General features: G+C 38.4%; 1 protein-coding gene across 3 annotated transcripts in view; it reads left to right on the forward strand.

Annotated features, from left to right (window-relative positions):
- The window catches only part of MOK (MOK protein kinase), a 38,445-nt gene extending 22,966 nt beyond the window's left edge, over positions 1 to 15,479 (forward strand). For 2 of the 3 annotated variants that reach the window (XM_019518551.1, XM_019518550.1), the window contains 8 exons: positions 2,533 to 2,611; positions 2,754 to 2,802; positions 2,931 to 3,109; positions 5,669 to 5,770; positions 6,869 to 7,042; positions 7,249 to 7,360; positions 8,408 to 8,611; positions 8,690 to 11,098. In XM_019518551.1, the coding sequence (XP_019374096.1) occupies positions 2,533 to 2,611; positions 2,754 to 2,802; positions 2,931 to 3,109; positions 5,669 to 5,770; positions 6,869 to 7,042; positions 7,249 to 7,360; positions 8,408 to 8,611; positions 8,690 to 8,770 (980 nt within the window). In that variant the 3' untranslated portion in view covers positions 8,771 to 11,098. Of the gene's footprint in view, positions 1 to 2,532; positions 2,612 to 2,753; positions 2,803 to 2,930; positions 3,110 to 5,668; positions 5,771 to 6,868; positions 7,043 to 7,248; positions 7,361 to 8,407; positions 8,612 to 8,689; positions 11,099 to 15,468 lie in introns of those variants that run through there. The other variant, XR_002097614.1, reaches the window with a different exon arrangement.

Here is a 15,479-nt window from a genome sequence, read left to right on the forward strand (position 1 = left end):
GAGGGGGGGCGTAGGTCAGTTCCATGGCAGGGGGGTAGCATGGCCTGGCTGCAACCTGGATGTGTAGAGAAAAGGGGGCATGGCCTGGCTCCAACCTACCAAGCAGGGCATGGGATTTTGGCAGCAGGGAGCGGTAGCAATATTAACTGTCACTGCTGCCCTGCTGCCAAATTTCCCAACACTTTGGGAGCCCACGGGCCAGATTCCAAGGCTCCATGGGCTGCATTTGGCCTATGGGCTGGAGGTTGAGCACCCCTGCTGTAATGCTTAGGTATCTCCCTCCCTCTGATTAAACAGTTGTAGTGTATCATCACAGGAAGTGTAATATCCAGGGAGGACAGCCAGAGGGGAATGACATAACTGAACTACAACTTTCCATGAGGCACAGCAGCAGCTGACAATGCATGAAGATCAGTGTCAAGCAAGCAAAGGAGACATTTAGGGTCAGAAATGTTAGTGTCAAAACTAAATGTTTTATGTTTCAGAACTCTTTGTTTTGGCTCTGGTATTTTGCCACTTGTGTTCCCCCTGAGTTCTTTGGGGCAAAGGCGGATGGTAACAATTTGCAATCAGCTCTGTTGTGGCTGTTACCATCAAGAGAAGATGACATCTGCAAAGCTCAACACAATCACATGCTGCAGATTTTTTTGTAAACCTAAAAAAATTTCCACACACAAAATCAACCTTGATTGTATCACCTGGACCAATATTTGTAGTGAATACAAAAGAAAGTTGTTTCAATTTTTCATCATTATGATGCAGGAAGAATATACTGCTGGTTTTTAAAGCACATCTTTGTGCAAATTCATTTAATAGTTTTTAGGGGCTGGAAGGGACCTTACAGATCATCAGGTCCAGCCCCCCTGCACTTGGGCAGGAAAGACTGCTGGGATCAGATGACCCCAAGCAAGATGGGTATCAATTTACTGACGTTGTATCAAAGCACAACACTTCCTTTGTGTTGGAGCACAAAAATTAGTTTTAACATTTGTACTATTTCAGTGTGCAGAAGATACTTTGATCATGACCTCACCCATGAAGAATCAATTAATATAAATTGTTACTTGTGCTTTAATTTTCTGAATATTATGAACCCTTAATAATTAAGTTTAAGAAAGAGAAAACTGCTGGAAAAAGTCTTTAAAAATAAAGCAAATGCAGTAAAAGCTGAGAATCAGAATGTCTAGAGCTAGCTCATCTTTAAAAAATGTTGTAATAAAGAAAATTTTAAGTTTGGAATTAACTAATGAGTTTGAAAATAGATTTCTAATTGGAACAGATGTGTGACATGGCTATTAATAGGATGACAGGATTATAATTTTATTGGCATTGATCTGGGACACTAATTCTATTTGTTGTGTTCCACCTCCCCCACCCCAACATGAAAAATTGTTGTTGACAGAACTGATAATATTTCAAGATGGGCTAATTTGAAATTGTCCTTAAGATTAATATAATGGGAGAGAACTGTGATTGGATATATAGCACATTTTGAATAGAACACAACTGGTGGTAGAGGTCCTTTAATTCATTACCTATAGGTAAAGGCTCCCAATGCTGCTTTAATAAATGGTAAAACAACCATGAATTTATAATAACGGATTCATAGGGGCATTGGAGATGAAGAAAATACCAAGAAAATACTTATTTATTGCAGTGACAACAGCAAGTGTTACATCTGCCTGCTGTGATTCTGTTTATAATCATTCACTCAATGAAGCTTTTAAGTCTGAAAGCTGAGGAGCATCAAGGTATAGCTCTTAAAGGTGACCTGAAAAGAGAAAACAATTGACTAATTGCCTTTTTGTGATAAAGAGACCTATTGTGTGCATCCCCAGGTGTTTTATTTTCTCCCCATTATTTTAATATAGAGCTGTCCACTGTAACTTTTCGATCTAGTTATACCATTTCCTTTTTATTGCCACCCATTAACTTCAGTAAGTAACATTTTGGAATGTGAACATGTTTGTTAAATACTCATCTACCCCCACGGGTAAGGTGAGTGTTCACAAAAACATACTGCCTTTATACACATGACAAAGGAGGAATGGACAAAAATCTGATGTATTCTTTTAAATGCTTTGCAGTATTTTGCAGAAAATTGTAAGTTATTCCTAAATAAAACTGTGTCCCAGAAAAATGTTAAACCAACAAGGAGACAGGTGATCTTGTGGTGCAAACAGTAGGCAAAGAGTCTGGAAATCTTGGTTCTTTTGGCTCTACTGTAGGTTTCCTATACAACCTTGGCCCTGGTACACATTCATTTAAAGGCACCATGGGTTGTGAGCCCCAATCCCAACACCACCACCTCCTGCTGTGCCACACATGCATGGCACAAGGCACAATTTTGTGATTAGATCCTTAGCTCTTTCTGCTTGCTAGTGCAGGGGGAGCCCAGTATCATGATCCCAGGTTCCCCCTGTATCAGCAAGTTGAAAGCAGCGATTATAGTTATCATCCTAAATTAGTAATTATTATAATTACTTATATATTTGCATTTGTTCAACATTTTATCTGACTTCCAAATTCTAGGGAGGAAAAAGCCATTACCTGAAAAAAGAACAATGAGCTACATGTACCAGTTATGTAAATCCCTTGATCACATGCACAGGTAAGATACTAAAATCAGTAGTTTTGCTATAAATTTGCCATTTACTTTTATTTAAATATTTTCTCTGTACACTTAGAAGCCTTAAGAACATGCTGATCCTCAAAGTAAATCATTCTCTTTTTATCTGTTTATATTGGTTCAGAAATGGAATATTTCACAGAGATGTGAAACCAGAAAACATATTAATAAAGGTAAGCAGTCTTATATGAAAGGTTAATCTAATTAAAGGTCCACATACATTTCTCTTTATTCTGAGAAATGCTTCTTAATGTTTTCTCATTTTTCAGAATACATAAGTTGTTTTGTTTGTTTGTTGCAGCAGGATACCCTGAAGTTAGGAGATTTTGGATCTTGTAGGAGTGTTTATTCCAAACAGCCATATACAGAATACATCTCAACACGCTGGTACCGAGCACCAGAGTGCCTGCTCACAGATGGCTACTATAGCTACAAAATGGACATGTGGAGTGCTGGCTGTGTTTTCTATGAAATTACAAGGTAAGCAAGCAGAAAGAGTATAAGGGTCTGGTTTATTCAAATGTCAAATAAACTGCGAGATAAAGACCAACCTATCAGACGATCAGCACAGTGGTTCTCAAACTTTTTTTTTTTGTGGACCACTTGAAAAATTGCTGAGGGTCTCGGTGGACCACTTAATTTTTTTTGTTCTACAAATCAAAGCACACAACTCATATTTTAATATTAGTAATCTTACAAGTACAGATATTCTCAATTGTTCTGCAATCTTTCTGCCTACCACTTGAATGGAGCTTGCGGATGAGTGGTGGTCTGTGGACTGCAGTTTGAACACCTCTGATACAGACGATACAACATTTGGGTTTTTGTGAAAAATTCCCATGCTGCTGAAATCCTGTTTGGCCTGGCATCAGCTATGCTTAACAGCTGATTAGTAACAAACCAGCTAAATGCTGAGAAAAGTAACCCTCAAGCACCTTTGTGTAGTTAATCCCTCCAAGTATGCTCTTTATTTGTAACATCTTCACAACTTTTCACTGTTTTTCTCATTTTGGCCAAGTGTCTCCCCCTTACTCCCTCATTGAGTTTGATGTGTATGGTCCTTTCCTTTTCCTGTAACAAACACAAATGATTGTCCTTGGCCTTAATTCCCTCAGTGTTATATTTTTACCTCCCTCTGTTGATTTATACTTCTGCAACAGCAAAGGTAATTAGTGAGTTACAAGCAACTGACCTGTATAATTTAGTTTGAAAAATCTTTTGGTTATAATTTATTTCTACAGGCTCAACTTTTTTGGGGGGAAACAAAACAAAACAAACCTGATAGACCCCAACTGTGGGAGGTATCCAAAAATGCATTTTGGTAAAGCTGGTATAAAACCCCTTCAGTGATTTGAGGTTTGTAATGGTATAAAACTGTAGAACTGGAAAGAATCACCATTTTTGTGAATCACAATATGAAAAAAAGAAGTATTTCTTGAACATCCTTGTGGCCTAGCAACAGCAGTAATTCTGCTCTGTCCTCCTACACTGCCTCCTCCTCATTTCATATACAACCAGAAGTGGCAACATTTTCATTTCAGTCTTCTAAGTGCAACTGCTGCTGTCATCATTACTCCTATAAACTGACAACATTTATGTTTTGGCTGCTTATTAACCATTAAAAACAACCAATTTTATGTTGGGTAGATGCCAGTTAACATAAATAGTCTATCTGTCTCACAGGCACGCATATCTGCAAATTATTGATAATCCTGATCTCTGAAAAATTAGTTCTATAATACTGCTTTACAAAACATCACCTTTTTCATTTCCATCAGAATTTTTTTTAAGTTTGGAAGTTATATTCTAGGTGAATACCAGAAAGTTCAGACTTTTTTGGCAAGTAAATAAAAAGAACAGAACAAAAATATAACTTGCTAAGAAGGAAGTTGTGAGCAGATTTATTTAAATTTTTTTGTTTATTTCCCCAGTTTCTGCTGCCAAACACATTTGAAAGTCATAAGTAAGGATTCTTACAGCCCATCTTGTAAATGCTTTTTGTCTTCTTTTGCTTCAGTCCTTAAAGTGGTCTTGTTTTCTTTGTATCTCAAATCTGGCTGTTCACAATCCCCTGTTTAGGAACTCTCATGTATCATTGTACTTCCTCTTACTGCAGCTCTTCACTTTCTGAGCTAACAAAAATGTAGCAGAAGCTACATCTCACTGCTTTGTTCTTACCTAGCTGTACAAAATGAACTCTTTGCTTTGATTACAGGGATACTATGTTGAATAGTGCTTGCAGCTGGGGTCCTAGATGTGGTTTGGCAAACAAATGTTGGAAAATTAGTCTTTGTCCTTCCCTAACACAAGCAATGCATTGATTTTAAGTACCTTTGTGTTGTGCTCTTAAATAGTAGGTCTTATTATGTACTCTGGGAAACTTATTAATAGATTTATAAGAAGTTTGATATCTGTAGAGTCTGCTAATAGAGAAAGAAGGTATAAAAATGGAAAGAAAATAACAGTAGGCCACATGCTTAGCTGGTGCAATGGTTTCAGAGGAGTTATGCCTATTTACACTAGTTTATCTGCCCCAGCAAGTGGAGAGCAGAAGCAAAATACAGTGTTGTTGCAAAGAGCCTGGACTTTTATTTAAAAGATGCACACAGCAGCAAGCAGGCTGTTTAGTTCCATCATGCAGGTCACACTCCCTTAGCATGCGGGAAGTGCACCATATTCCAGGACCTACTACTAGAGTCAGAGAAAATGGATGACTATGGAACAAGGCACGGTACAGGACAGTGGACAACTTCTTCACATCAAAGTTAGAGATGTGGGAAGGGGGGAAGTTGGTCTGTGGTTAAAAATAGCTTGCAAGAGCCAATTTAACCCATTTTACCAGAAACCTGGGCTGTCAACCAACACAAGTACACACTGCTCTACCATTGTTCATTGGTATGAAATGGTAATTAAAGATCCACACTTATGATCCAGAATTCTTGCCTTCCTCTGATGTGTTCATTTTCAGAGCATCACAAAGTAGCAGCAGTTTCACCAGAACTAGTATTGTTAATATTGTTATGTTCTTGTCTCTTTCAGTTTACACCCTCTTTTTCCTGGATCCAATGAACTGGACCAAATATCAAAAATCCATGATATTATAGGCACCCCTGCTAAGAAAATTCTTAATAAGTTCAAACAGTAAGTGTAGTTATTGGCACATTTATTCATATCTAAGTAAATGAAACATGCGGTGCCATTCATCCAGCAACATTCAGCCAGTCCTTTACTATGAGCACTTGACTCTAAATGGAGGCATCATTATGTTTATTAATATTCATTTATACCTAAAGTTCAACAAACAACTATGATTAGATTAAATACATTACATTTATTTTCATGGAAGATTCCCAGTTAAGGGAAGAGAAAAATTGAGCTGGGTTTTGAGTGTTTTTTCCCCTCTTCTCTTACCCATCAGGAACTTATGCACCTGGGCCTTTTGCCTTCTGGCATCAAGTGAATTATCCACATAGGTTTTGGGGGGAGCATTTGTAGATCATCCTCCTCCTGTCCTCAGCATAGCAGCTGCAACACTGCTGCATAGAGTTTACAATCAGGGGGACGTGTCTTTGACATCATGAGGTCTCTTCTAGCCCTGCTGTTCTGTGATCTTTTCCACCAAGTGTAACACTGCTGTTTCTGCACTGCTAACAGGGTGTTCTCTCCCCCACTATCTCTGTGATATTCCCAGGCAGCTGAGAGAATTGAGGTTAAGTTTCGTTTTCAGTCTCATCTGGTAGCTTACCTCTATAAAGTGTGGAACTCATTGCCAACAGATGTTGTGGAAGATGACAGTTTAGCCAAATTCAAAAAGGGATTGGACAAATTATTGGAGAAAGAGGGCATCAGTAGCTATTGAGCCTGGGAGTTAGGAATACAGCCTCTGAATTAGAGCTTCCTAAACCTTGAATGCTGGAGGCTGCAAGTGCAAGAGAAACAGTGGGAAAAAACCCTGATCATCCCCAGTTCACTCTCCCTTTCAACATCCATATTCTGGCCACTGGGCAAGATGGACTTACAGTCTGACCTAGTAAATGGCAGTTCTTATATTTATCCACTATGCCAGTTATAATTTGAAAGGGAACAAAGTTGTCATCCAAATGTTCCCCAAATATTTTCCCTTTTCATGTGACTTTCTAGCAGATAAGAATAACCTTTTAAGGTGTTTTCAGTAGGCTGACTATTCAGAGGCAGTTTACATGAATAATAAGTATTTGCTCTGTCACTGGGTTTACACAGGTCAAGAGCCATGAGTTTTCACTTCCCCTTTAAGAAAGGGACAGGAATACCTTCTCTTGTGCCTAATTTGTCTCCCAAAGGCCTCACTCTCATGTACGCAATGATAGAATATGATCCTGATGAGAGAATTGCTGCCCGCCAGGCTTTACATCATCCTTATTTCCGAGAGCTGAGGTAAGTTTGTACTTTCAATAAAAGATTTTAAAGTGAAATCCTTAACCATCCAATGATCTTGTGGGGGAGGAACATGATGTAAAAAGCCCCTGTATTAGGCTGCAGCACCTTGGAGGGAAGCAAACCTGCTCTTTAATACAGTTAAAGGTCATGTGGCAGTTGGGTTCATATGAAGTGGATTTGTTTAATTTTTCTGCTCCTTCCAGGACAGCAGATAAGAAAGCTTTGACCATACAGAGAAAAGTAAGATTAATAGAAAATACAGAGGGACAGGAGCCTATCCACCTGTGGCCTATTTCAAAGGAAAGCAAAGGACAGGTAATGTTTACAACAGGAGAACATAAAGGGTATTTAGAGAAAATAATCTGCAATGTTTGGCTTGTTCGTTATATAAACAAACATCATCTCAAGGCAACTGCAAGGTTTTCTTCCTAATCTGATCAGACTCCTATGTTAAAGAGTGAGAACCTGACACCCATGCAAAGTCTCACGCAAACAGTGTCAAGACCAAAGTGACAGTTCGGCACAATCTGTTAGATGCCTCGTCACCTAATAGTCACAATTTCACAATTAATGGTAATTATTCTTCCCTGTTTCTCTTGTATTCTGTGGCCTAAAGAAGTGGCAAGATAGCTTTTTATAACCATCCCAGCTGCCCTGATAAAATATAATCCAGATGTTTTAAATCAGGTTCTATTAAGTAAAATGTAGAGGGTCAAAATAGCTTTTTGCCCTTCCTTTCTACCTTTTAAAAAGGCCAAGATTATTATTTTTTTCTGTGTATTTATATTAGAATTTCTAGATTTGTTTACCATGTTTTTCTTGGAAGTATATGAATAAACTGAGAACTAACATTTTATATTAGATAAAGGCAATGACATCTGATTGAGAAGAGTTTTCCATAGACTTCAAAACTCAATTGATACATATTTAAATTAACTCAAAATATTCAAGATCTTCACTGCATCATTAGGGTAAGTTGCCAGTCTGTATCTGTTGGATCTCCAGACAAGATCTCCAGCAAAACAGGACTTAATATTTTTAATATTAAGGTAAACATTTAGAAAGACTCTGCTTTTTTTAAAATGCGCATAAAGCAGTGAAAAGGGACACACAAGCCTATTTTTTTTCCTCTACTAGAAACCTTTAAAACACAAGATTGGGTGATATGGGATTTGCAGAAGATATTCAGGGAAGAATTGCAAAATAAAAATGCTGGGATGCATTGTAGGTTATTTCATGCTTTTTATTGTGTAATTAGGACTTCATTGAGTTGGTTGTAGCTTAAAAAAAAAACAAAAAACCATTTAATCCTCGTAAGAAGTGACTGCAAAGAGATTAAAATTTATTTCTTCATTTTAAAAGCACTTTCTTAGGCAAGTCCAGGAAAATCCAAAACGACATCACGGACCTTCCTGTGTAATAGAATTACCAAAACTGAATGTTTGTGGAGTAACGAAGTTGACTTCTTATCCTAATCCTACATTTGGTTCAGTTTTTACCACACCTGTAACACACTGTGACGTACCCGTGTTGCAGCCTATTAAATATATCAGGACAAATTGCAAGGTACTAACTTTAACTTCAGTTCAATTATACACAACAGAGGAATGACCAGATTTCAAACTTCTGTCATTTCTTTAACAGTCTGAAAAACAGAAAGAACTTAAGACTTCTTTGAAACAATACCACTTACCTACTATAGAACGAAGGGATGGAAGATATTGACCATCTTGTCAAAGATTTGGAGTGTAAGGAAGAGCATAATATGCAGGGACTCAGATTCAACCGTGCTTTCAGTGTTACCAGAGGTACATCAAGAAAAATATTGCCTTAGCTTGTGTTTCTTAAAAATGCCACAAGAAAACGCTACAGGACTGTCTCTGAAGGGCTACTGAAATAGCACTTTGGTACTTTGTTCCTGAAAGATATCAATATTTATGCAAGCAACATTTGGGCAGCTCAGATGCACTTTATACTTGAACTCAAACAAGTTTGGGTTTTTTAAGACCTGAAAGCTTGAAAGTTTTGTTGTATTTTTAAACACACAAAAACAAAACAAAAGATTAAAAATAAGTGTTTTTTGTTGGAGCTTAAGTACTAAGAATGTATTTTTGTATTTTTATACTATAAACAGAAATAGAAAGTTGCGTATTGTGTTATTTAAGAATGAAGCTTGGTCTGTCATTTTTTACATTTAAACAGAAAAACTAACTTCAAAGTCAATGTTGGGAAATAATATTCTTCTGTATTTGATAGTTGCAAAGGCAAAAGTCCTGTTAACATCTTGAGGATTATGCCATCAGTTGGGATGCCCTTGATTTTAGCAAAATTAAATACAGTCATTTTAATTTCTTTAAAAATGTTATATGCAAACAATACAAATACTGCTGCGCACTTATTTGATTCAAAAGCAAAGTCTTGATCTTGGTTTCCCTTCTCTTTCTTAAACTTTGCTTTGGTATTAGTAGAAAGTAGTCCATTGTTTTGCAACAAGTTGATAGGAAAAACTGTAAAACAGTAATGCATTTCTGCCATTTTAACATTTCAGAATGAATGAGACATTTTAGCAGATAGTCATTGCATAAGGTATTAGCTTATTTGTGGTCTAAGATGCAAAAATTAAAAATGGTACTTTGGCTTTATTAAGAGAAGCTGTTTAAACTAACAATGAAGTTCAGTGCATTTGATTTTAAAACTTTTTAATAGTTTTCTAGTAAAATAGAAAAGCTGTTTATTGAGAGCTCTGTTACAAATTGCATTTATAATTTCAGAACCAAGTAAAGCTTAACTTTATGAAGTGTATTTATATTAAGGGGTTGCAAAATTCACTCAAATTGAGAATGGTATCTGATGAACCTGGATACATTTCTACTGAATAAGTTTTCAATTAAAAGAGATTCTAGTCTTACTAGTTTTTAAAATACTCTGTTCATTTTTGGAAAAGTTATTGAACGAACAGGCTTCCCAAGCCTGCAGAGAGCAGCCCCAGTTCTTCTGCTATCAGAACTCTCCCAAACTACAGCAGAATGAAATCAAACAAGATCCTAGTCAGTTTCCAGCTGCTGCTCCCAACTTTGTGGACAGCAGCAAAACTTGAATCACTTTACAACACTCATTGGGGTTAACAAGGGACTGCACTCACAGACAGCTTGGGGGCGGGGCATGTAGAGAAGTGACAGCTCTGCTTATTCAACATGCCCAAGTCAGATACAAATGGTGGAAACCTTGGATAAGATCATGGAACAACAGATACTTCAGCAGCTTAGGCAGCAGTGGCAATGGCTTCTCTATCAAGAGATCAGCCTTCAGCCTCTTGCAGGGACTCTTTTTGTCCCACTAATGTAGCATTTGTCTCTAGCACTGGCTTGTAGATTTGAGGTTTGAGATTATTAGGCCTTGTAATTTATCCAGTCTGGGAAATGCTATGGGCCTTTTGAACAGCTTTTTAACCTGTGCATTATTTCAGGATGGACCTGACACTATTTGTCAGTGGAGGCTTTTTGCTTTATTCTGATCTTCTATAGCTTGGTAGTTTGGTGGGGATATATTTAAAATAAGCAAGCTTGCTCTTAGCTAGTAGGATTCCACGTTTGCTCGTGGAGAGAGCACTGGATGGGATTCAGGATATCTGGGTTGTCTTCTTGTTGCCACTGGCCTGCTGGGTAATCTTGAGAATGTCCCTTCAACCATGTCTCGGTATCTCCATCTGTCAGATGGGAGTAGCAATATTTTTGTCTTTTGTAAAATGCTTTAAGATGGACTGGTGAGAAGCACAATGAAAGAGCCTGCTCTTAGTCTGAAAATTTTTTTCAAAAAGATAAAAATCACTATTGAAGGAGCTGTCTGAGTGCCTATAGGCAAGTTCTCTCAACACATTCAAGTAGCTAATGCAAATGAGGAATGTCATTATTTGGCTCCCATTCTAATTAGCTAAGCCACTATATCATGGATAGTGGCCTGTAAAATGTTTGTTCATCTCATTCTAATGTTTACATGAGTGCCCCTGTTTTAAAGGTTAAAAACATAGAAATAAATACTTTCTAACCCTTTGAAGTGGTTCCTACAAACTGAGGTCTCCAACATACTGGGGACTCTGTGAGGAAGCTTGCCTTCAGTTACCAAAGACCTGCTGCATTAATAGTGAGCATCTGTCTTTAGGAATAACACCAGTACCTCACACTCAACTACATAAAACTGGAAAATTTAGTAAATAAAGTAACTGAAATAAGTTAGGATGGCAGAAGGACTGTGTGTATAGTGAGCATGAATGATTGACAAGGAGGTGAATTCCACTGAAACAGAAAACAAATAAATCCCTTGATCTTTTTAACAGCCTCCTTCCAAATCTATTCCATCACCATTTTAGTTATTTGACTAAAGCATTACACATCCTAGAAAAATCAGAGCAATTAAAGAGGAAGACCTATTTAAACCATCTGCTCACTTGTTATCCATTTTTTTATAATGTAAAAATACAGCTGAGGTAACTGTAAAGGTTTTGCAATTAAGAGCATAACTGTTCTGTTATAATTAATCTGCTCCCTCCTCCCATATTGCAGTTAACTTAGTGGCTTGTACCGACGTTCAGGAGAGAATGTTTAAAGAGCTTAAATAGCAGTAGGATCAATGCACCAGTTGTCTGAGCACCTACCTTGCCTGAACATATTTAGGGTACAAAATTGGAGTTGAATTTAGGAAATGGAACTAAGGGCTACAGCTCTAGATATGCAACTGTAATGCAACAGTAACCAGCAGTTTCACACCTTCACAACTTTGGGCTAGAAGTTCTATTAGCTCATCCTTTCTTGAACTGGGACTGTGTTGTTTGTTTCTAGAGGATATGAGAAATACAAGGCCTCTAGCAAATAGAGGCGTGCGAAGCTTCGGTCACTAATTCAATTCGGAGAAAATTCAGCCTGATTCAGAGGCCAAATCTCCAAATCGAATCAGGAAAACAAACAAAACCTCCGAATTAATTCAGAAAAGATTCAAAAAAAGATTTAGAAAGCAGTCTTTCAGGGCAACAGAAACTGAGAAGAGGGGGGCAAGCAGGGGTGGAAAAAGACTGACATCTGTAGGTTGCCAGTGACTATGATCTTTCCCTGAGTCCCCTTCCAGTCTCAGTGCTCTGGGGAAGGGACATAGAAACAGCACATAAGCCTCTGTCCGCAGCCTTTCTGTCCCTTTTGTGAGCTTTTTCTGCCTCAGCACCAGGAAGGACCCCTGTTACAGGCTACTATCCCTGCTGGTTTCATCTTGCTGTGTCTTAGCGCACACCCCCCCTACACACACGCACACAGAGTCACGTCAGGAATTTTGCTTATCAGCACCTTGAGGTGCAGTTTCCCAGAAACCCCTGCACCTATCTCCTTGAACTGTGGCAGGCTTCATGCCCCTAGAATGGGCTACCATCCCTGGTATTTTCATCCAAATCTGCCAAAAAATTACAAATTTATAGGTCTTTAAGTGATTTCCCATTATAGTCTATGGTCGAATCAGCACCGAATCTTTCAAAGCAGATTTGGCCAAATTGATTTGGGACAGTGATCCGAATCAAATCACTGTCCTCTGAATTACCCAAATCAGAATCTGATTCTTCCCTATTCACACAGGCCTACTAGCAAGTCCTCAAGATTGTACTGCAGTATAGAGTTTTTTTTGAGGGGAGGAGGTTGCAGGGGGGTGGAGGGGGGTTGTTTTTTTAACTGGAAGATATTCCATGTCAGAAACTGAGCCACCTTCCTGCCAAGCATTCAAGCAAGAACAACAGAGGGTATAAGCATTCAAGGGTGAATACACCCGTTCAAATAATCTGGAAGAATTTTCCCAGGTTTGTTTTCCTGGTAGAAAAAAAAAACTTACCTACCTGAAGAGCCCTGAACAGACATCCAAATACTGCAAATCCTCAGTGCTTCAGGGGCTCAGTGTTGATGCTGCACAGCCAGGGGGCCTCTATGCGCACATCTCAACATGCTCTGCAGGTTCTGTGAGCCTGCCTGAAGACAGGTGGCAGCAATGCACATGGCAGCCCTGACTAGCTCACCCATATAGTTCAAGGTCAGCCTGCATCTCCTTGCTGCACAAGGTGGGGATTATGAGTGGATGGGGAGAGGGGGAACAAAGCAATTTTGGATGCTGGAAAACTATGCTGTAGTTTCTCTCATAAGGAAACATGTAGGCAGTTGCTCTTCCAAGACAAACTCTCCTGGGAGCAATTTAACCCTGGTTGTTCGCAGGCTACTTTTCTTCTGGAGTGACCATTTTTGCTCTGTGACAAAAATCCTGAAGAACTGTACATTTGTGGTTTCTACTGTGAGAGAAGCAACTCTCCCAGGAAAAGCTGAAAGTCTGTACATGGCCAGAGTCTTACGCTCTCCATTAAAGCTGCAAGGCTATAGGCATGTTTTGCAGGGGAGCAAGAAAAGGAAGTTTATCTGAACATTTGTATAGTATCAGATCAATGCTGCAGCAGAATAATCAGTTTTTAGGATGCCATTTTGTTTAAGAGTGCTGCTTTCCACAGTAGTGAAAACACATCTCCAGAATATTTAGTTTGGTGCAACATTTTGTTAGTGCTCAGAAGACACCAGATACTAGAAACAAAGCTGACCAGCATTTAACAGTAAAACGAGTCCATGTTCTAAAAATCCTTCTTGCACCTTTCTTGCTTTTCAAGTTCACTTTTTTAGTTGGATCCATACTGTAAGGCAGAGGTCAGAGCAGTCATCTACTTGTCAGATGTCCATTGCATTCACTAGTTTATTTCAAACTTTCCCAAAATAAGTTTTACTTAGTTATTTGATGCTAAAAGAATGCAAGTCAAGTCCTTGTTTCCAGGCAATCCTCCATCTCTAAAAGCAAATGTGAATTTTTACCAAATTTATCTGTATCTGCATAGGTCGTGTTAATATTATTCACATAGAGGTACTATTAGAAACACTAAAATATGCAGAAAACAAAGCTGCTTCGATGGCTAGCACACGTGGTAGGTGAATTCTGACATATGTTTTGAGAGCAGTCTAATTTATTATATCCTTCATATTATTTAAGGAAATGTTATTTGAAAAAGCTGAACAATGACCACTGGAAGATGATTTTTGTAAAAAAATATTGCAAAAAAACTGCAGGAAATTGAAAGTTATATTGTGGAATATTTTGCATATCACTAAAAATTTATAAGCTTATAATTAGATCCTACTTTATCATACACATTCTCTTCAATTTTGGCACTTAAAATGGCGATGGGGGCACTTTGTCAAACAAGCATTAGTTAATCTTTGTTAGTGTAGCCAATTTTTTAAAGTTTTATTTACCATACACTGCCTAATACCCATTTGTCTATCTAGACTTTTGAATTATGATCATAAATTCGCATATGGCATTAATTTGAATTTTTTCACTTTAACATGCAGCATCTACATATAATTCCAACTTTTTTTAGATCCAAAGTTATCCCATGTTCACTGGTTCTTAAGTGTGCGCTGGGGTGGGAATTGCTGGTTTATGCAACTTCAGAGCCATTGGTTATCCTCGCTGAAAACTCATGGAGGTCAGGTAAGGTCCCAGATGACTGGCAAAGGGCAAACATAATGTCCATCTTTAAGATAGGGAAGGAAGAGGATACAAGGGATTATAGACAAGTCAGCCTGACCTCCATACCTGGAAACATCATGGAGCAGGTCCTCGTAGGATTTATTGTGAAGTACCTAGAGGACAACAGGATGATCAGGAATAGCAGACACAGATTTACCAACCTGATTTCCTTCTATAACAAGCCGACAGGCTTTGTGGATGTGGGGAAAGCCTTGACTTTATACCTGCAATATACCTCGACTTTAGCAAGACTTTTGGCACCATCTCCAATGACACTCAGTAACAAATGAGAAATGTAGCTAGGGAAATAGACTAAAGTACTATAACATGGATACATAACTGGTTGGATCATCGTGCTCTATGAGTAGTCAATGGCCCAATGTCTCCCCAAGTTGGGAGGAGGTAACGTGGTCTTCCCCAGGAGTTTGTCCTGGATTCAGCATTGTTCACTTCTAATAGTTTGGACAACATGATTGAGTGCACATTTAAATTTTCATATGACACCAAGTTGGATGGAGTTGCATACACTCTGGAGGGCAGGGCTAGGATAGACTGGAGAAATGATCCGCAATCCAATCAGATGGCATTGAACAAGGACAAATGCAAAGTCCTACACTTGAGATGCAATAACTGCATGCACAAATACAGACTGGAGAACGACTGGTTCAGCTGCAATACAGAAAAGGAGCTGGGGGTTACAATGCACCACAAGGTGAATAAGCCAACAGTGTGTTCTCATTGCAAAAAAGGCAACATACATGGGTCAGCCTTAGAAATCAAGAGATGTGATTCTTCTGCTCTACTCTGCATTGGCGAGACTTCATCTGGAGTACTGTGTCCA

Source organism: Gavialis gangeticus, unplaced genomic scaffold (genome assembly GCF_001723915.1).
Source record: "Gavialis gangeticus isolate Ggan-Ray unplaced genomic scaffold, GavGan_comp1, whole genome shotgun sequence".
Classification (NCBI taxonomy): Eukaryota; Metazoa; Chordata; order Crocodylia; family Gavialidae; genus Gavialis; species Gavialis gangeticus.